At 43.9% G+C, this 16,944-nt stretch overlaps 1 protein-coding gene across 1 annotated transcript in view; it reads left to right on the top strand.

Moving 5' to 3' along the window:
- Positions 1–16,944, top strand: part of DOCK5 (dedicator of cytokinesis 5) — an 87,042-nt gene that overhangs the window by 45,887 nt on the left and 24,211 nt on the right. Inside the window, exons 25-39 of the mRNA XM_054049603.1 lie at positions 1,273–1,379; positions 1,835–1,971; positions 2,647–2,742; positions 3,750–3,848; positions 6,476–6,570; positions 7,374–7,452; positions 8,228–8,328; positions 9,306–9,364; positions 10,546–10,700; positions 12,521–12,606; positions 13,595–13,751; positions 14,325–14,365; positions 14,464–14,554; positions 15,792–15,911; positions 16,669–16,758. Of these exons, the coding sequence (XP_053905578.1) occupies positions 1,273–1,379; positions 1,835–1,971; positions 2,647–2,742; positions 3,750–3,848; positions 6,476–6,570; positions 7,374–7,452; positions 8,228–8,328; positions 9,306–9,364; positions 10,546–10,700; positions 12,521–12,606; positions 13,595–13,751; positions 14,325–14,365; positions 14,464–14,554; positions 15,792–15,911; positions 16,669–16,758 (1,513 nt within the window). The remainder of the gene's footprint in view (positions 1–1,272; positions 1,380–1,834; positions 1,972–2,646; positions 2,743–3,749; positions 3,849–6,475; positions 6,571–7,373; positions 7,453–8,227; positions 8,329–9,305; positions 9,365–10,545; positions 10,701–12,520; positions 12,607–13,594; positions 13,752–14,324; positions 14,366–14,463; positions 14,555–15,791; positions 15,912–16,668; positions 16,759–16,944) is intronic.

Raw genomic sequence — 16,944 nt, forward strand, 5'->3', positions numbered from 1 at the left:
AAGGCACAGCCTTGGTCAGGGAAACAAAAGTTGTATTTATTCAGGACTGGAAAGCTGGGGAGAGGCTCTTGATCAGGGAGCGCAGGGATAGGACAAGGGGGAATGCTTTTAAGCTAGAAGAGGGGAGATTAGGATGAGATTTTAGGAAGAAACGGTTTCCTGTGGGGATGGTGAGGCCCTGGCCCACGTTGCCCTGAGAAGAAGTGGTGGCTGCTCCTTCCCTGGAGGTGTCCAAGGCCAGATTGGATGGGGCTTGGAGCAACCTGATCCAGTGGGAGGTGTCCCTGCCCATGGCAGAGGATTGGAACTGCATGATCTTTAAGGTCCTTTACAACCCAAACCATTCTCCGATTCTATGAATTGCTGGTCATAGCTTTGTCCAGAACCTCCCAACCACGCCTCCTTGTTCTGACACAAATAATTTGCTCGTAAACAGTAGACAGACAGCAAATGTACATGGAATTTCATTTAATGGAATCTGAGGTTGAAATGAGTCATCGCTCTTGATGAAAGGGGCATCTGGAAGGATGCGCTCCTGCCGTTGTATATAGCAGCGTTTCAGGTTCCAGCGCTGCACTATTAAAACTTGGCAATGTTCTGCTTTCGTTTTGTATGAAAGTAAGTATGGTTATCATATGTTGGCAGCGGAGGGCAGATAGTCTTCCCTATTCATAAGCTTTTATGAGAGATCCAGTGTGTCTTGGGATGGAGCATTTATTTTACAAGGTTTAAGCTTGTGGTTTCTGAATACTGTTCATCTTTACCAAAAGTCCTGTGTTAAGTTTCTTGAAAATAAGTCAGGGCTCTGTAGTAATTTGCCTGAAGACTAATTGCAGGTAACGCGTCCGCACGGTGACAAAGCTGCTTGACTTATTGCTCTCTACAACTACCTAAAAGGAAGTTGCAGAGAGGTGGGCGTTGGTCTCTTCTCCCAAGTGATAGGACAAAAGGGAATAGCCTCAAGCTGCATCAGGAGAGGTTTAGATTGGCCTTTAAGTAAAATTTCTTCACAGAAAGGGTTCTCAAGCACTGGAATGGCTGCGCAGGGAGGTGGTGGAGTCCTCATCCCTGACCGTGTTTAAAAGGCGGGTAAACGAGGTGCTTGGGGACATGATTTAGTAGTAGACGGGTACGGTTGGAGTTGATGATCTCTAAAGTCTTTTCCAACCTAATGATTCTGTGACTTACGCAGGTGCAGGACAGTTTAAGTGTAGGATGGAGTCATTGGGTGAAAATGCTGACCGTCTGCTTACTTTGTGGTTTGTACGCTAGTGTCCTCTTCAGCAAGTTTATCCAAAGCATTCCTGACAACCAGCTAGTTCGACAGAAGCTAAACTGCATGACCAAGATAGTCGAGAGTGATCTGTTTAAACAGTCTGGTAAGTAGCAAATTGAAGTGTTTGAATTCTGCACGGGCCCACGCACCCGTAAAAACAAAAATGCCTTTCAAGTTCACACATCCTTTATATCAGTGGTAGCGTACTGTTAAATCCGTCTTTAGAAATATTGATCATGATCCACTGCACTGATTTAGAAAGAGGCAAAAGCTGAGTGTGCACTACTGTTAAATCCATCTTTGGAAATATTGATCATGATCCAGTGCACTGATTTAGAAAGAGGCAGAAGCTGAGTGTGCACTATTTGATGCAATACGTATAATTGCAGATTATTTGTAACCATTTCTAGTCTGTTATTGGTAATTCCAGTGGATTTAAGCACGTTTCGATGTCCAGGATAGTTATGAGCAGAAAGCTACTGTGTGGTAGCCATGTATACTGAATGCTGAGGAAGTTCTTGAGACCAACAAGATGTGGTGCTGTGTTTCATCTTTTAGAATGCAGAGATGCTCTCCTGCCGCTGCTCATAGATCAGCTAAGTGGCCAGCTGGATGACAATTCAAACAAGCCTGACCACGAGGCCTGCTCGCAGCTACTTAGCAGCGTCCTTGAGGTTCTGGACCGGAAAGATGTGGTGAGCATGACATGTCAAGGGTGCAAATTAAGGTTAATTCTTCTTTTGAGAAGTTACGACAAAGAAATGTTCTCAACTTATGCTTTGAAGAGTTAGGAAGTTGTGATGTCTACAGAAATTGTGTTGCGTTGCTGTGTAGGTCTTTGAATCTCTGGACGTAAAGTAGCTGTGTCTACAAAGGTGCCATGAAAGCTTGAATTAGTGCTTATCACTACATACAAAAAGCAATTACTTCCCTTCCTAGGGACCAAAATGTTATTCCCAGCTACTTCAGTGGCTTGTTGAATTATTTGGAGCAAGTCATAAGAGTATTAGATTTCTTGTTTTCTCTGCGATGAAACAGGGACAAGGATCATTATTCAGTGAGGAGAACACTGTTACTAACCACATTAATCATGGGAATTGATTCTACATTGCTGTGAAAGGAATAGCTTGAACTGAAGAGCTGTTGGGTTTAGCTCTGCCGGGATGAACTAATGAAGCTGATGTAGATCAATTATATTACCTCTCCACCAAATGTGTACACATACCATTTGAATCGATTGCTTGTGTGTTTTAAACCTCTTTTTTTGGATCCTCTGATAACAATTAACCACTGTCAGGGCAGCTCTCCCACGCAGGGAGCAGTCTGTACATCAAGAATCGGCTCAAGTTTTCCGTATTGAATATCCCCAGGGACCCACTGCTGTCCACATCCAACAGATCATGGAACGCCTGCTGAGGAGAATAAACCGCACCGTGATTGGAATGAGCAGACAGTCTCCTCACATTGTGAGAGCCTTTTACTTCCTTTACCATTTGCTGTAGTGGAATTTATTCTCCTGGGAGATTTTAGTGTGTAGCAGTGGCTTATGAAGTCATCTTTCTGCTTCTTGCAGGGCTTCTGTGCCACTAAAACATTGGGTTTGGTGGTTTTCTGAGACCAGGTATTAGGATACCAGTTGTCCTATTCCAGCAGCAATTCGAACTGAGTCACAGTTGGCTGTGATTTCTGGTTTCTTTGGGCCCTTGTGCGCAGCGAATTTTGTTTCAGTGCAGTTTGTAATGCGCAAGGAGTCTTTGCTTGGAAAAAAAAAATGCTCGTTTGTCACTTCGCCTGAATAGGATTAAATGCTGAAGGGGCATTTCTGACTACCGGGTGGCATTTTCAAAGGTGTCAGCAAGTTGCTAGGTTTTAATTTACCATGTACAGAAAGATGAAAAAATCAAGAGTTGGGCATATATAGCAATTTTTGATAACTAGGGTGAGGTAGTTGCTACATGTCAGCTGTGAGAAAATCCCCTTAAGATAGAATGAAGTGGTTCCTATATATATATATATATATATTTATATATGTATATTCCAGTAGTTTGAGGTGTTGTTTTCTTGAAAACTATGATTTCTGGGGAGAAAGCAAGCTGTACCCAGAGCTCAAACTCAAATTTAGGAAGTCTTGACTGGTTTGGGTTAGAGGACTAAACAGTCACACAGGCTGATGTCTGGACGTAGATGAGCAGGATTTTGATCAGCGATACTTGAAAGGGAAGCCTGGGGCAGTGGTGAAGTCTCCATCCTTGGAGGGGTTCAAAGAACGTGTAGATGTGGCAGTTCAGGACACGGTTTAGCAGGCACGATGGGGTTAGGCTGGTGGTTGGACTGGATGAGCTTAGAGGTCTTCTCCAACCTCTAAATTCCATGATATTTGACTAAGCAGAACTCTGAATACGCATGCAACGCTTCGAACTTAACAGTGCTTAATACAGAAGAATAATCAAATGTTTTGGTTTTCCTCTTCCAGGGTATTTTTGTGGCCTGCATGACAGCCATCCTGAGGCAGATGGATGATTTCCATTATAACCATTACATCAATACTTTCAAAACCAGGCAGGACATTATTGTAAGTCATCTTGGCTGGGGATTAGATCAGTCCTCAAAGAATTACACTCTGCTTTTGAAAGGTTGTTTCAAGCTACTGTATTCAGTTTGGAGTGATTATATTGCACTCCTCAGCAGTGACTTATGGGCACCTAATCTGAATACGTATATCTGAATACATCACCGCTGCTGGGTATGCACAGTAGATGTTGCTGACTCAGAGCTTGAGAACAGCATTTGTAGCATTGAGTAAAACCACATTTAATGACTATTTAATCCTGTGCAAGTGAAGTCAGGAACCAGAAGAGTGACTGAGGATGAAAAGGAAAAGCATTTTCCCCTTGCTTGTTCTCGCTGTATCTCTTAGTGATCCTATTCCCTTTATCTACTTTATTCTACTTCTTTCTTTACTCTCCTTCTCTACAGTTTAATTAAATGCTTTAGTCTTGCTTTACTGGGCAGCAGTGGAAATAGTTCCCTCCATGTTAAGAAGTGTGCACGATTCATGGCCCCATAGGCTTTCAATATGAAACCAGGTGAAACATTAGGGTTTGTTGGTTTGGGGGTTTTTTTTGAGGCCCTTAATATTTACAGCTCTGTCCAGAATTTTTCCCTGGACTACCCGGAACGAGTCAGAACCAAACTAAATATTTATGCAAGTTTCTGAAGCGTGACACTCTGGCTTCTTTGTCCCTGTGCTCCTTGGTTTGCAACTTGGAAGTGGTTTCTTATTGAAATGTTGGCTGGCGAAGAGCCTGGAGTTGTATCCTTCTTGTAAAAGCTCGATCAGAAACCACGAGAAGGTGTTTATGATTCATTTGGGATGGCAAGGTGATCTCCCTTTCCCTCTGCAGTCGGAATTGGTTGCAATCTGTTGAGCAACATAGCCACCTACAGGACGCGCATCCATCTGTCGCTTCTGCATCTAAGGCTGCGTTGTCCAAAGAACATTCGACATCTCCTTTTAGAGTTGCTTTTTACGTTACCCAGGTAATTTTTGGTGAAGGAAGAAAACCCCAAACCAAGTAGATTCAGGAATTCTGCTAGTGTTCATCGAGGAAATGAGGGAGAAAGTTTGCAGCAGGGTTATGTAGAAATGCTGCATCTGGGAAAGAAGGCAGCTAGGAAGAGAAATCTGATGGATTTTGGGAAAAGGTGAGTTCAAGGCAGAATTGAAACAAATTTATGTTGAGTAGGCACCAGTTCAGTTGAGGAGTTAAGCTGTAACTTTTAAGTTCAAGGCAAGGTTAAACAAGTATTTAAAAGCCCTTCCTGAAATAGAAACTTCAATCTGAAGCTCAGTTTTGTCTTGTTTTGCCATATAGTTCTGCATCGTCAAGAACATTTCTTTCACCTTTCTCTGTGTAGACATAAAGCATCTGCATGAAGGCACATCAAGAGGGTGCTTTATGTAGTCATTAACGCTGCCAGATAAAACCTGCATGTTATTGAAACAGATGCTGATCAAAAATAACAACTTGTTATCCAATTTTTACAAATTTCAAGCCCATGTTTGTGGTGCTGTAGTAGTCATTAATATCAATAGAGCTTGGTGTTTTGTTTTACTGCCATACTTGTTTTTATTTTTGTTGTTTATTGTTGGGTTTCATTTGCTTTGGTGTTTTCAGCCCTGGCTTTGCATCATTACTTGGTTGGTTGAACACTGTTATCAGTTAATTCATATCTTCAAGGTGCCCTGTGTCAAGTCCAAACCTTTCCATCAAGCTCTGATTTAATAACACCTAAAGGATTTTTCCTGAGGCAGCACCAAAGGCCCGTTTCTTTCCCTACACTCATGTCGCTTGCCAGTTCTTTAGAGCAAACTGTTCAGCTCAACAGAATTTTTTTAGTGATCTTTGCAAGGTGGTGATTTCTCTTGTGTCCTTCTCTGCGTCCCTCTCATTTTTGAATGCTAATGCACTGTCTTTGTGGAGAATAGAATCCTTTTAAATGCTCACAGGTAGCATTTGTATCTGTAGAGACCATAATATAGAGATTGATGTCTTGGATATTTCCACCTTCTGCTCATCTCTCTTCTTTTTCCTTTTCTTTTTTAATTACTATACCATTCAACTTTGCCTTCCCCAAGTCTTAAGGTGTGATGTAGCTTTGTTCGGAGTGAGTTAGTGTTTGTGCAAAATGTCTTTTCTACAGTAATGTTCGAAACTCTGGGTATGACTGCATTTTCACTGCCTCTGTTTAACTGCTTAAACTGGACCACAGAAGACTTGACTGATTGGCAAAGTGAAAATACATTATAATTTCCATCTTTAGAGCAGATCCTGCACAGGGCTGTTATGCTGTCATCATTCAGATATTTGGAAACGGGTCTTGAATATTGATTTTGCTTCCTAATCCAACTCACGCACCAGAACTCCCGACGACGCAGCTTAATTCAAAACAGTAAAGGCAGATTTAATTAAACAAATCAGTATATTCTGTGGAATTATTTCTCCTTCTGTAACTGAATGAATGAGATGTCAGAAATAATTTAGTTATTGGATTATACCCACACAATAAGAGATCCTTCTCAGGAGGTGGAGTGTATTGATTGCTAATCAAGGTAGTCATTAATCAATTGCATATATTTGCATTTCCTTATATTTTCATATCCAACCTGATGGGCTGTGGTTTTTCTTTTTCCAACAGGACTTCCTGATGGAAACATTCATTATGTTTAAGGATCTGATTGGAAAAAACGTCTATGCAGCTGACTGGATGGTCATGAATATGATGCAGAGCAGGTACGTGGTTGCTGCTAATTTAAGTCGTGCTGCTGCTTTGGAGCCGTACTGCTTTGGAGAAGAGGGTGACACAGACAGGCAGGCTTGGAAATCACTGGAGTTGCATAGGCTTTTTTACTTTACAGTTTCAAGGTGGTTTAAATTAGCTTTCAGTAAATTGTAGCACCTGTAGACTTGTTGACCAGCCCCTTCCTCAGCTTCATTGCTCTTTGGAGAGTGCAGCATAAATCAGAAAAGACTTTTTGGGTTCAATTCTGGAGGAATCGCATGGCAAACATAAAGCTACAGCTGGACATAAGTGTCGTCTAGGGTTTGGTGTAAGCTAGAATTACCCAGCTTCATGTCCATCCTCTACGGTGGCATTTGGCCACATGTGAGACAGTCTCTCTTGTTAAGTCGGTACAATTTGAATGGCTTTGGCTCGCTGTCTGCTGTGCTGGATAGCAAAGCATGGCCAAAACCTGCTTTCTACAACACAGCAAGGCCTGTCCGCCTGCGAGTTTAATGATCCCACGAGCAATATCATCAGAACCGGGGAGAAAATGAAGAAAGAAGCAGCACATAGCTCCTGTTTGCATGGCACAGTCATGCAAGTCATCTTCAAAACAGCTCCACTGTGTCGTAGGGGTGCAGTGTGGATGGAGAAGGACATGAAAGAGGGTTGATTCAGGTGAGATATTAGGAAGAAATGTTTTCTTGTGAGGGTGGTGTCTGCTGAGCTTACGTGTAGGAGTTGTAAATCCGTAACTGCAATGTTATTTTATCAAGAGTCACTTTTTATTTGATGTTTTTATCTCTTCCAGGGTTTTCCTCCGGGCAGTGAACCAGTTTACCTCTGTACTGAACCGTTTCTTTCTGGATCAAGCCAGTTTTGAACTCCAGGTAATAGTTCCATCATTCCAGTATTTCCTTACGGACCCCAGTGGGAGGCAGGAAGAGCAAACAAATCCCACTATTAATAGATTTGTTGGTATGGAGCAAACGCATGGAAACGTTTTAAAGGCAAGCAGCTGAAAGCAGTTCTGAATTACACAACTGTGGTTAGTGCATGCAAATACAGCGGCTGCGGCCTTTACGAGGTCAAGTTGAGCCGTGTGCTGACTATAGCTGATTTGTGCCTGACTGGCTGGGAACAAAATACTGTATGGGCACCTGCTGTCACTTCCTTTAGTTGGAAAGTAAAAAAGGGTGAGAAGTTTGAAGTTGCTGTATACTTCTGGCTTTTCCTGCTGTGCCCACAAGCACAGAGTCGTCTACCGGCCTCCTCAAAGAATGGTTTTGGTTGGAAAAGACCTTTAAGATCAAGTCCAACCATTGATCCAGCCACTAGCCTGCCACTAGGCCGTGTCCCGAGTACATCTACTTGTCTTTTGAACACCTCCAGGGATGGGGACTCAACCACCTCCCTGGGTAGCCTGTTCCAATGCTAGACAACCCTTTCAGTAAAGAAATTCTTCCTAATATCCAATCTAAATCCCTCCTGGTGCATATTGAGGTCATTTCACCTTGTCCACTCCTAGCTGCTAGGGAGGAGAGACCAACCCCCACCTAGCTACAACCTCATTAGCGCTTACCTGGGAGACTGTAGCATTTGGGGCTGTGTAGCTGTTGCTTTTCCTTTGTCTTCTCCTATTTTTGACTTGTTTCTCTTCCACAGCTCTGGAATAACTATTTCCATTTGGCAGTGGCCTTTCTTACTCATGAATCCCTCCAGCTGGAGACCTTCTCCCAAGCCAAACGCAACAAAATTATCAAGAAGTGAGTTTGTATTTAGAAAGTTTACTTTAAAAGAGCTCCATTTGTACCATTCCAGACATCCCCTGCTGGATTTTAGGACGAGGAGAAGCCGTGGAAGTGCTTGATTAGTGAATGATAAAGGGAGGAAGCATGACTAGGAGATATCACAGATGTCAAGTCTTTTCATTGTGGATGCCCAAGTCTGGCCAGACAGATCCTGAGCTGTTTGAGCTTAATTTAAACCCCTTGCCAAAAGATTCTTTCCACAGTAAGGTCTGCAATAGAAGGCTTGTGATAGTTCCCAAAGCAATATATTCTGCAATTCCTAAGGTAGGTAAGCAAGAATCCTAAAAGCACTGCAAATTATTAGTCCTCTCTCTTTGTTTTTCCTTTTTTAAAGCAAGAGCACTTTATCAACTCAAAAATAGTGATTTTTAGTAACCTGACCAAATTCACAAAGCCGCATAACGGCTTTTCCATCTGCATGTAGCTGGAATCAAGTGTCTAAATGTCTTTATAGATCTCGAATTTTGTTAAGGCATGCATTGTTAATATTTACCATCTTTTTTTCTGCAATAATGAGGACTTTAACAAGCTTGATAATGAAATATTTATCCGCTCTCCTGTAAAGCTTTAGGGAAAGACACCAAATACAATCAAATTTTGGTAGAAGTGCATGAAGCTTTATTCTGCACTTGGCACCTGCAGTCTCTGCTATAACGGCACGTGGCTGTTTCCTTCCTCTATGCATTGGCCATCGTTGGGCAGGGTAAGAAAGAATAAAGATAAGGTGAGGAACTTCTTAGTAGACCCAGAAGATCATCTGTGAGACCCTTTGTATTAGTGCCCTGCAAATCCAGGTTTGTGTGTGATGTTATTTTTAAGGAGAGGGTAAGAGATTTTGTGGTTTGGTCATTAAATTTCTCCAGCAGTTTTGCAATGGTAATTTCACTGCGGAGACTTTTTTCATCTTTTTATTTCTAATACTTTTTTTCTAGGTATGGGGACATGAGGAAAGAAATTGGCTTCAAAATAAGGGATATGTGGTATAATCTGGGTGAGTTCCAGCTCAAGCTCTCAAGCTGGGTTTCAAATCCTTTATTTCCTTATAAAAGCTGCTCATGTTTAATGTGGGGAAATACGCTTAAGGCTCAGCTGTTTTAGAGCCCAAAATCTCTTTTCCTTTTTCTTTGAATAGCTTGCAAAAGCTAATCTTTTTTCACATCAGCTGCTGAGATAAAATCTTAGGTTCCATATAAAGGAAGTTCTACCGTATGAAAGACAAGAGCAGAATTTTCCAGAGAGCCTTGGTGATTTGCAACAAGTATGCAATTAATTTCAATTATTTTCTTGGACTATTCCTGAATTTTGGGAGTGTAACATCATAATTCTGCCTCAAGTATCCATTATCCACATACCATTCTGAGGAGAATGGCTGTGTTTGATAGAATCATAGAATAGTTTGGGTTGGAAGAGACCTTAAAGATCATCCAGTTCCAATCTCCCTGCCATGGGCAGGGACACCTCCCACTGGATCAGGCTGCCCAAGGCCCATCCAACCTGGCCTGGAACACCTCCAGAGATGGGGCAGCCACAGTTTCCCTGGGCAACCTGTTCCAGGGTCTTGCCACTCTCATCATGAAGAAATTCATCCTTCTGTCTAGCCTAAATCTGCCCCTCTCCAGTTTATCCCCTTTGCCCCTCATCCTATCACTCCAAGCCTTTGTGAACAGCCCCTCTCCAGCTTTCTTGCAGCCCCTTCAGGTACTGGAAGGTCGCTAGAAGGTCTCCTCGGAGCCTTCTCTTCTCCAGGCTGAACAACCCCAACTCTCTCAGCCTGTCCTCGTACGGGAGGCGCTCCAGCCCTCGGATCATCTTTGTAGCCTTCTCTGGACCCGTCCCAACAGCTCCATCTCCTTCTTTTTTGGAGAGTTCCAGAACTGGACACAATACTCCAGATGAGGTCTCCCAGGAGAGGAATAGAGGGTCAGAATCCCCTCCCTCGCCCTGCTGGCCACGCTTCTTTTGATGCAGCCCAGGACACGGTTGGCCATCTGGGCTGTGCATGCACATTGCCAGCTCATGTTGAGCTTCTCATCAACCAGCACCCCCACGTTCTTCTGTGACGTTATAGGTCCTTACTTTATAGAGTTACGTGCTTGAACATGTAGGTATCCAAATCCTGATTTCAAGCAGCCGTGTTCCATTTGGATGTATCTGATTTTCTCTTTCTTGCAGGTCCCCACAAAATCAAATTCATTCCAGCAATGGTTGGCCCAATCCTGGAGGTAACACTGGTGCCGGAGCCTGAGCTACGGAAAGCTACCATTCCCATCTTCTTTGATATGATGCAGTGCGAGTTTAACTTCAGTGGGAACAGAAACTTCCATATGGTAAGGCAGCCTTTCAGTGCAGATGTTCCACCCTGTGCGTTGGGCAAGGAGAGGGGAACATTTGAACAAACCCAAAGCAAAAAGAAACCCCACACAAAACGAACATTGTGCCAGACACTTTGGGAATGTATTGTTAAGTAGTTTTGGAGGAGCCAGGACTCCTCAGTTCTTTCCCCAGCTGCACCTTTGCATGACTTTGTTAATTAGTGAGCTCCTCTGTTTCCTTATCTTTCTGCATTTGCAGATGTGTGAATACCCACATCTAAATTGTGAAGCAAAATAGTGCATTAGTATAATATAAATTCACCCTTGGCAAGTTTTTTGGCTGTAAATGTGAGGTGCCATAAAGAAAATTGCTGGACGGTTAAGCGTTAGGACTATGCAGCTGTTTACATCCCTGCAAATCCCTCAGTAGCTTCAAATTTGACAACACGTTTGTGAATCCTGATGCCACCGTTATGGAGAGGAGTCCAGTGAGAGAAAGGAAGAATAGACACGATTTGCTTGAGGCTACACAAGTGAATGGATAGAGCCACGAATAGGACTCAGATCCCTTGTTTGTCCAGAAGATAACTTTTATTGCTACTGAGAAAGCACTGGAAAGTGAGGAAGGAAAAAGAAGATCTTGGCTTTTGCCCTGAGGTTGAGTTTTCAGTGCAGTTTCTCTGGACTTATTCTTCCAGCCCTTTCCTCCAGGGATAGCAGACATTAACATCTCAACTGGCAGGCAGGGGACACTGTAGTTACGCTGTAGACAGTCTTCTCCCTGGAGATAGGTGGGAGCCATCCATCCAAAAGGCAGCCACCTTGGCGTTTCAGGCTGTTGTCAAATGTGACGTGCGCCTCCCCAAGCACCATCCTCGCGCCAGCTTAGACCCCAGCTTCAGGGTGCGTAGGGGATCTTTCTTCCCTTGGGGTCATCAGTCTTCAGTGAGGTTGGCCCCAGGGCCTCAGAGATTTTTGGAACTGGGAGAAGGAAATAAGATGTGTGTGGCATGGATTTTCCATATCAGTGGTGTTTATATGCGTAGCTGGCATAGTTATAACTTAGCCTCTGTACTTGACCTGCTTGCACAACAAGGCATATCTTCATAGACGGATAATCACAGAGGACTTGGTCCTTGCTGATAGAAAATGCTTTAATTAGGGATCACAAGTGTTTATGCTGGTCAAATAGTTGTGACTTGTTTTAAATAATGGTGGGAGTTCAGTTTCTCAGGGTGAGCAAATGACCGTTATCATCTGTAAGGTGGCTGTTAAGATGCTTCTCCACCCTGGCAAAACCAAACCTCGAATGGATGGAGGAGAATCACAGAATCATTGAATCATGGAATGGCTTGAGTTGGAAGAGACCTCAAAGCCCATCCAGTCCCACCCCCTGCCACGGGCAGGGACACCTCCCACTGGATCAGGGGCTCCGAGCCCCATCCAACCTGGCCTGGAACCCCTCCAGGGATGGGGCAGCCACCGCTGCTCTGGGCAACCTGGGCCAGGGCCTCCCCACCCTCACGGGGAAAAAAATTCTTCCTACTATCTAATCTAAATTTCTCTTTCAGATTAAGAGAAGGGAAAACATTGCCCCACAGCATGACTTCCTAGTGACTGTAGAATGAGAGAGGAAGGAATTCTATTTCCTTGCTCCAATCTTGCCATCCTGGCTTCTTACCACTTCTATGCTGCTCCTGTAATGAAAGCATCCTCAATCTTTGCTTGTAAAACCAGCACCTGGTGGCAGGGCAGAAGCAGCAGCCGCAAACATTGCAGATGTTCAACTCTTGAGAGCTGCTGTCTATTTGATGGTGGGGTTTTTGCCTTTTCAGTTTGAAAATGAGTTAATAACCAAGCTGGACCAGGAAGTGGAGGGTGGCCGAGGAGACGAACAGTACAAGATTTTGCTGGAGAAACTGTAAGTTTTATGAAGAACACGGAGGGTCTTTTTTACAGCTTCATTGGCTATTTTTCTAATGCAAAGAAACGCTAATTCATTGCCTCAGTGAATCGGGAGACAGTGCAGTTGATGGTGATCTTAATGCTTTGTGGGTATTCTGGGATTGATTGCCTTAAAATGATCCTTTTATTCTGGAGCAGCAACTTGCACAACTGCCCTAAACTGGGAGATGAATGCTGAGAGGCAGGTGCAGAACTGGCGAAGGGGTTGTAAGTGGAAAAACTTCAGAAGAGCAGGCTCAGAGTTAAAGCAAAGCCAGAGCTTTCTTTTAGCACCAAGAGTACAACCCAGGTTTTTGATCAACAAGGCAGGCCTTGACCTACCTGGATTGGGTAGCTCGGGTCTGTGGGTTTAGGGTGCTGTTCTGCTCTGAAAGTCTCTGTTCAGGGAACATAGAATCGTAGAATAGTTTGGGTTGGAAGGGACCTTAAAGCCCATTCAGTTCCAACCCCCTGCCATGGGCAGGGACCCCTCCCGCTGGATCAGGGGCTCCAAGCCCCATCCAACCTGGCCTTGAACACCTCCAGAGATGGGGCAGCCACTACTTCCCTGGGTGACCTGTTCCAGGACCTCACCACCCTCATTGTGAAGAAATTCGTCCTTCTGTCTAGTCTAAATCTGCCCCTCTCCAGTTTATACCCATTGCCCCTCATCCTATCCCCACAAGCCTTTGCGAACAGCCCCCTCCCCAGCTTCTTGTAGCCCCTTGCAGGTACTGGAAGGTTACTTACTATAAGATATCCTCGGAGCCTTTTCTTCTCCGGGCTGAACAACCCCAACTCTCTCACCTGTCCCTGTATGGGAGATGCTGTAGCCCTTCCATCACCCTTGTAGCCCTATGTGACTCTGTTAGTGGCTCTTTGCATAATTTACACTGAAATTCTATTTACCATTGCTCAGAACTGTAACTGAGTATTCCCTTCTGTCTCTCTGGGTATCCCTGCAGCCTCCTGGAGCACTGTCGGAAGCATAAATACCTGTCTACTTCTGGAGAAGTGTTTGCTTTGCTGGTGAGCAGCCTGTTGGAGAACCTGCTGGACTACAGGACAATCATGCACGATGAAAGCAAGGAGAACCGCATGAGCTGCACTGTTAATGTGCTGGTATGGGGAAGGCTGGGTTTGGATATGGGTGCTGCTTTACTGATCCAGCTTTTGCGGATTCTTAAGGGTTTGGGGTTTTTTTTGTAGGTTTTTAGTCGTTTTTTATGCCATTTCTCGTTAATGATGTGACTAAATCAGGCTACCGGCTATTGACGGCTATAAAACATAGAAAGGCGTACAGTCCAGAATCAAGTCTATCATGAGTCTGTGATTCTAAGTCACATGCTAATCCTTGTCTGCGTGATAATCTGAAGCCCTGAAATATGGCCAGGAAAGATGGCTAGTTAATAGTTCAGGAAATGTGAGTTAAAGACCTTGTTCCATTGCGGAGAGCCTGTCTAACTTCAGACAAGTTACTCGCTCTCTTTGACTCACCCCTTTTTTAGAGGCAATAGTAGCCCCAGGTTACCTTAACGAGATGGTGGCAGGGATATATGCACTAAGTAGGCAAAATGACAGCAAAGATCATTGAAATACCTAAAACAGATGGTTAAGTTCCTTGTCCAGAGATGATTATGCAAATCCACGATGATTTACCTTGTAAAAGTTGGACTTTTTTTGTGTTCTTGGCAGAACTTTTATAAGGAGAAGAAACGAGAGGACATTTATATCAGGTAGGCTGTTTCCCTCTGTAAACCTGCAGAGGAGCTCTTGGTATTCTGTACGCCGGTACAGGAGTTCTTTGAATAAAAGTCGCTTTCTGGTTTTTTAGGTATCTATACAAACTCCGCGACCTGCACACGGACTGTGAGAACTTCACAGAAGCAGCATACACTCTCCTTCTCCACGCAGAGCTGCTCCAGGTATGACAAAAAGCCAATTTTTGTTTCCACTGTCAGGGTTTGGGTTTTAAATGAACTGCAAACAGCTCAGAATAAACAATTCACGTTTCGTCTTCCTTTTTTTTTTTTTATGTGCCTTTGCATTAATTGGGAGAGCATCATCGCATGCTTTTCTGAGCATCTGGCCGGCGTGATTTAATAACTCACTGCTTGTTTGTTGTTCTAACCATGCTGCTGAGATGCAGTACTTGTGTGTCCTTTCCTACTTTACATTAGTCAACCACCTCAGCTTATTTCACTGCAAACCTTCCGCGCTCTCCTTTTGCTTTGATGATGGCTTTTGTCTGCGCAGGTCGGTCTATCCACTTGTCGCGGTCCACTCATAAGCGGATGCGTGATGGTTCGTTTGAGTTCGATCTTGGAGTGCGAAAAAGCAAGCTCAACAAGTCAAGGGAGTTAAATTTCAATCCAAACAGGAACTTTATTAATTGTGCCCGTAAAGCGGCTTGCGAGAGAGAGAGAATAGATAGAGAGAGTGAATAAGGAAAAGGATGGGGAGAAAAGGGAAGGAAAAAGGGGTTTATAGCTACAACCATGGGTCCACAGATGTCCAACGTTTTTGGGGGTCCCGGTCCAGAAGGCGTTCCTCTGCCTCTGTCTTTGATCAATGTGACCTCATGGTGGGGAAGATCTTCAAAATTCAGCTGCTCCACCTCAGTCCTGTGGAGATATGCCAAACTCCACCTGGCAGGCCACACGCGTGCCAAGAGAGGAGTGTCTGAGGCATGGTCGGCTTTGGAGGCAGGTCTCGTCCCCTTGCGCGTACCCTCCTGGAGGTGGTGGTCAACTTAGGGTCCCCAATGAAGGCTAGTATAGTCATCATCACCTTGAACTTTGGATGAACTTGTCCGTGCGCATGCTCTGGTGGGGTATGGGTCTGTGGTAAGTCCCACCATTAATTTTCCTGTTTCGCTTCATGAATCTTTCACAATAGTGGTTAGCAGGGAGTCTGTGGGTCTGTGGTCCTGTCTTGCTTGATGGATCTTTCACAATAGTAAGGACTTGGAGACAGCTACAAAGCGTACCAGCTTTGGCCAGTGTCGTAAGGCCTGCGTCTGTGGTTTCTGAGGCTTAGCACCTGATGAGAAATGTTGAGACAGAAATCGATCTTTTGACCGACCCTTACACCACTGTAAGTAGTTGTGAATCTGAAAATGTTCTAGTTCTTTCAACTTTACTTTTCTTCCTTCTCTGCTAGTGGTCCGAGAAGCCCTGTGTCCCTCACCTCCTGCAGAGAGACAGCTACTATGTCTACTCACAGCAGGAACTCAAGGAAAAGCTCTACCAAGAAATCATCTCCTTCTTCGACAGGGGCAAAGTAAGTCTCTGCGGGGCTCCTAAAATTCACTGCTAAATGCTCGGCGTGGTGAACGTGGCAGGCAGGGGCTGCTTTAACCATTTCTGATAAACGCAGATGTAATTCTGTAGCAGGAGTTTGATGCTTAGGCCTGGCCTTTTAACAGAGACCGTGAGCTGGGTATGTTTGTCCTGGTGGTATTTGAATAATTCTATTGCCTTGGTAATCGAAGACTACCTGAAAATTTAACCCTGTTGAAGATATTGGTAGATGAGAAAACCATAGGTGTTTGCCTTTCTTGGTAGTGGCTTGTGTCAGGTTTTTTTGCATTGCGGCACGTACAGCTTGTCCGGCGGATGCTGAACTTGTTTTGGTTGCACTTTGGCTCTATGAGGGCTGAATGAGATAAACCCAAGGAGACGCAGGGGATGAAATATCAATGTAGAAGGAGATCACTCAGATATCTCTCATTGGCTGTTTGGCCATGTCCTTCCACCTCTTTGTGCCTCACTTTTCCCTATCAGAAGTAACAGTAGAAACCTTTGTAAACCACTTTCTGATCCACGAACCAAAAGAGCTGTGTGACTATAATAGTTCCTGCAAATAACGTACAGCGTGGAGTCTAAGGGAAAGTTGGCAGCGCTTTAAAGTACTGCTTGAATTAAAATCGGCTGAAGTTTTTGTTTACCTATCCTTTGGTAATGAATGCTCTTAACTGAGTCTTTTATTTCACTTGTGCTCTTCCTCCATCGCCTGCCTCCCTTCACCCTCCACGGAGATGTGGGAAAAAGCCATTCAACTCAGCAAAGAGTTGGCTGACATGTATGAAAACAAAGTCTTTGATTATGAGGGACTTGGTAATCTCCTGGTAAGATTTTCTTTCTCCATTTTCAGCAGGCTGCTGACTGCTTGAATTAATGTTGTTAAGCAGGATAAGCCCAAAATACACTTCAGTTCAAGACAAATAAACCAACTTAACTCCCAGGGTTTTGTACAGCTTAATATTTATATATCAATTTTTAGTGGGTTTGACCTTGTAATTAGCATGACAATA

The sequence above is a fragment of the Cuculus canorus genome, chromosome 26 (assembly GCF_017976375.1).
Source record: "Cuculus canorus isolate bCucCan1 chromosome 26, bCucCan1.pri, whole genome shotgun sequence".
Lineage (NCBI taxonomy): Eukaryota > Metazoa > Chordata > Aves > Cuculiformes > Cuculidae > Cuculus > Cuculus canorus.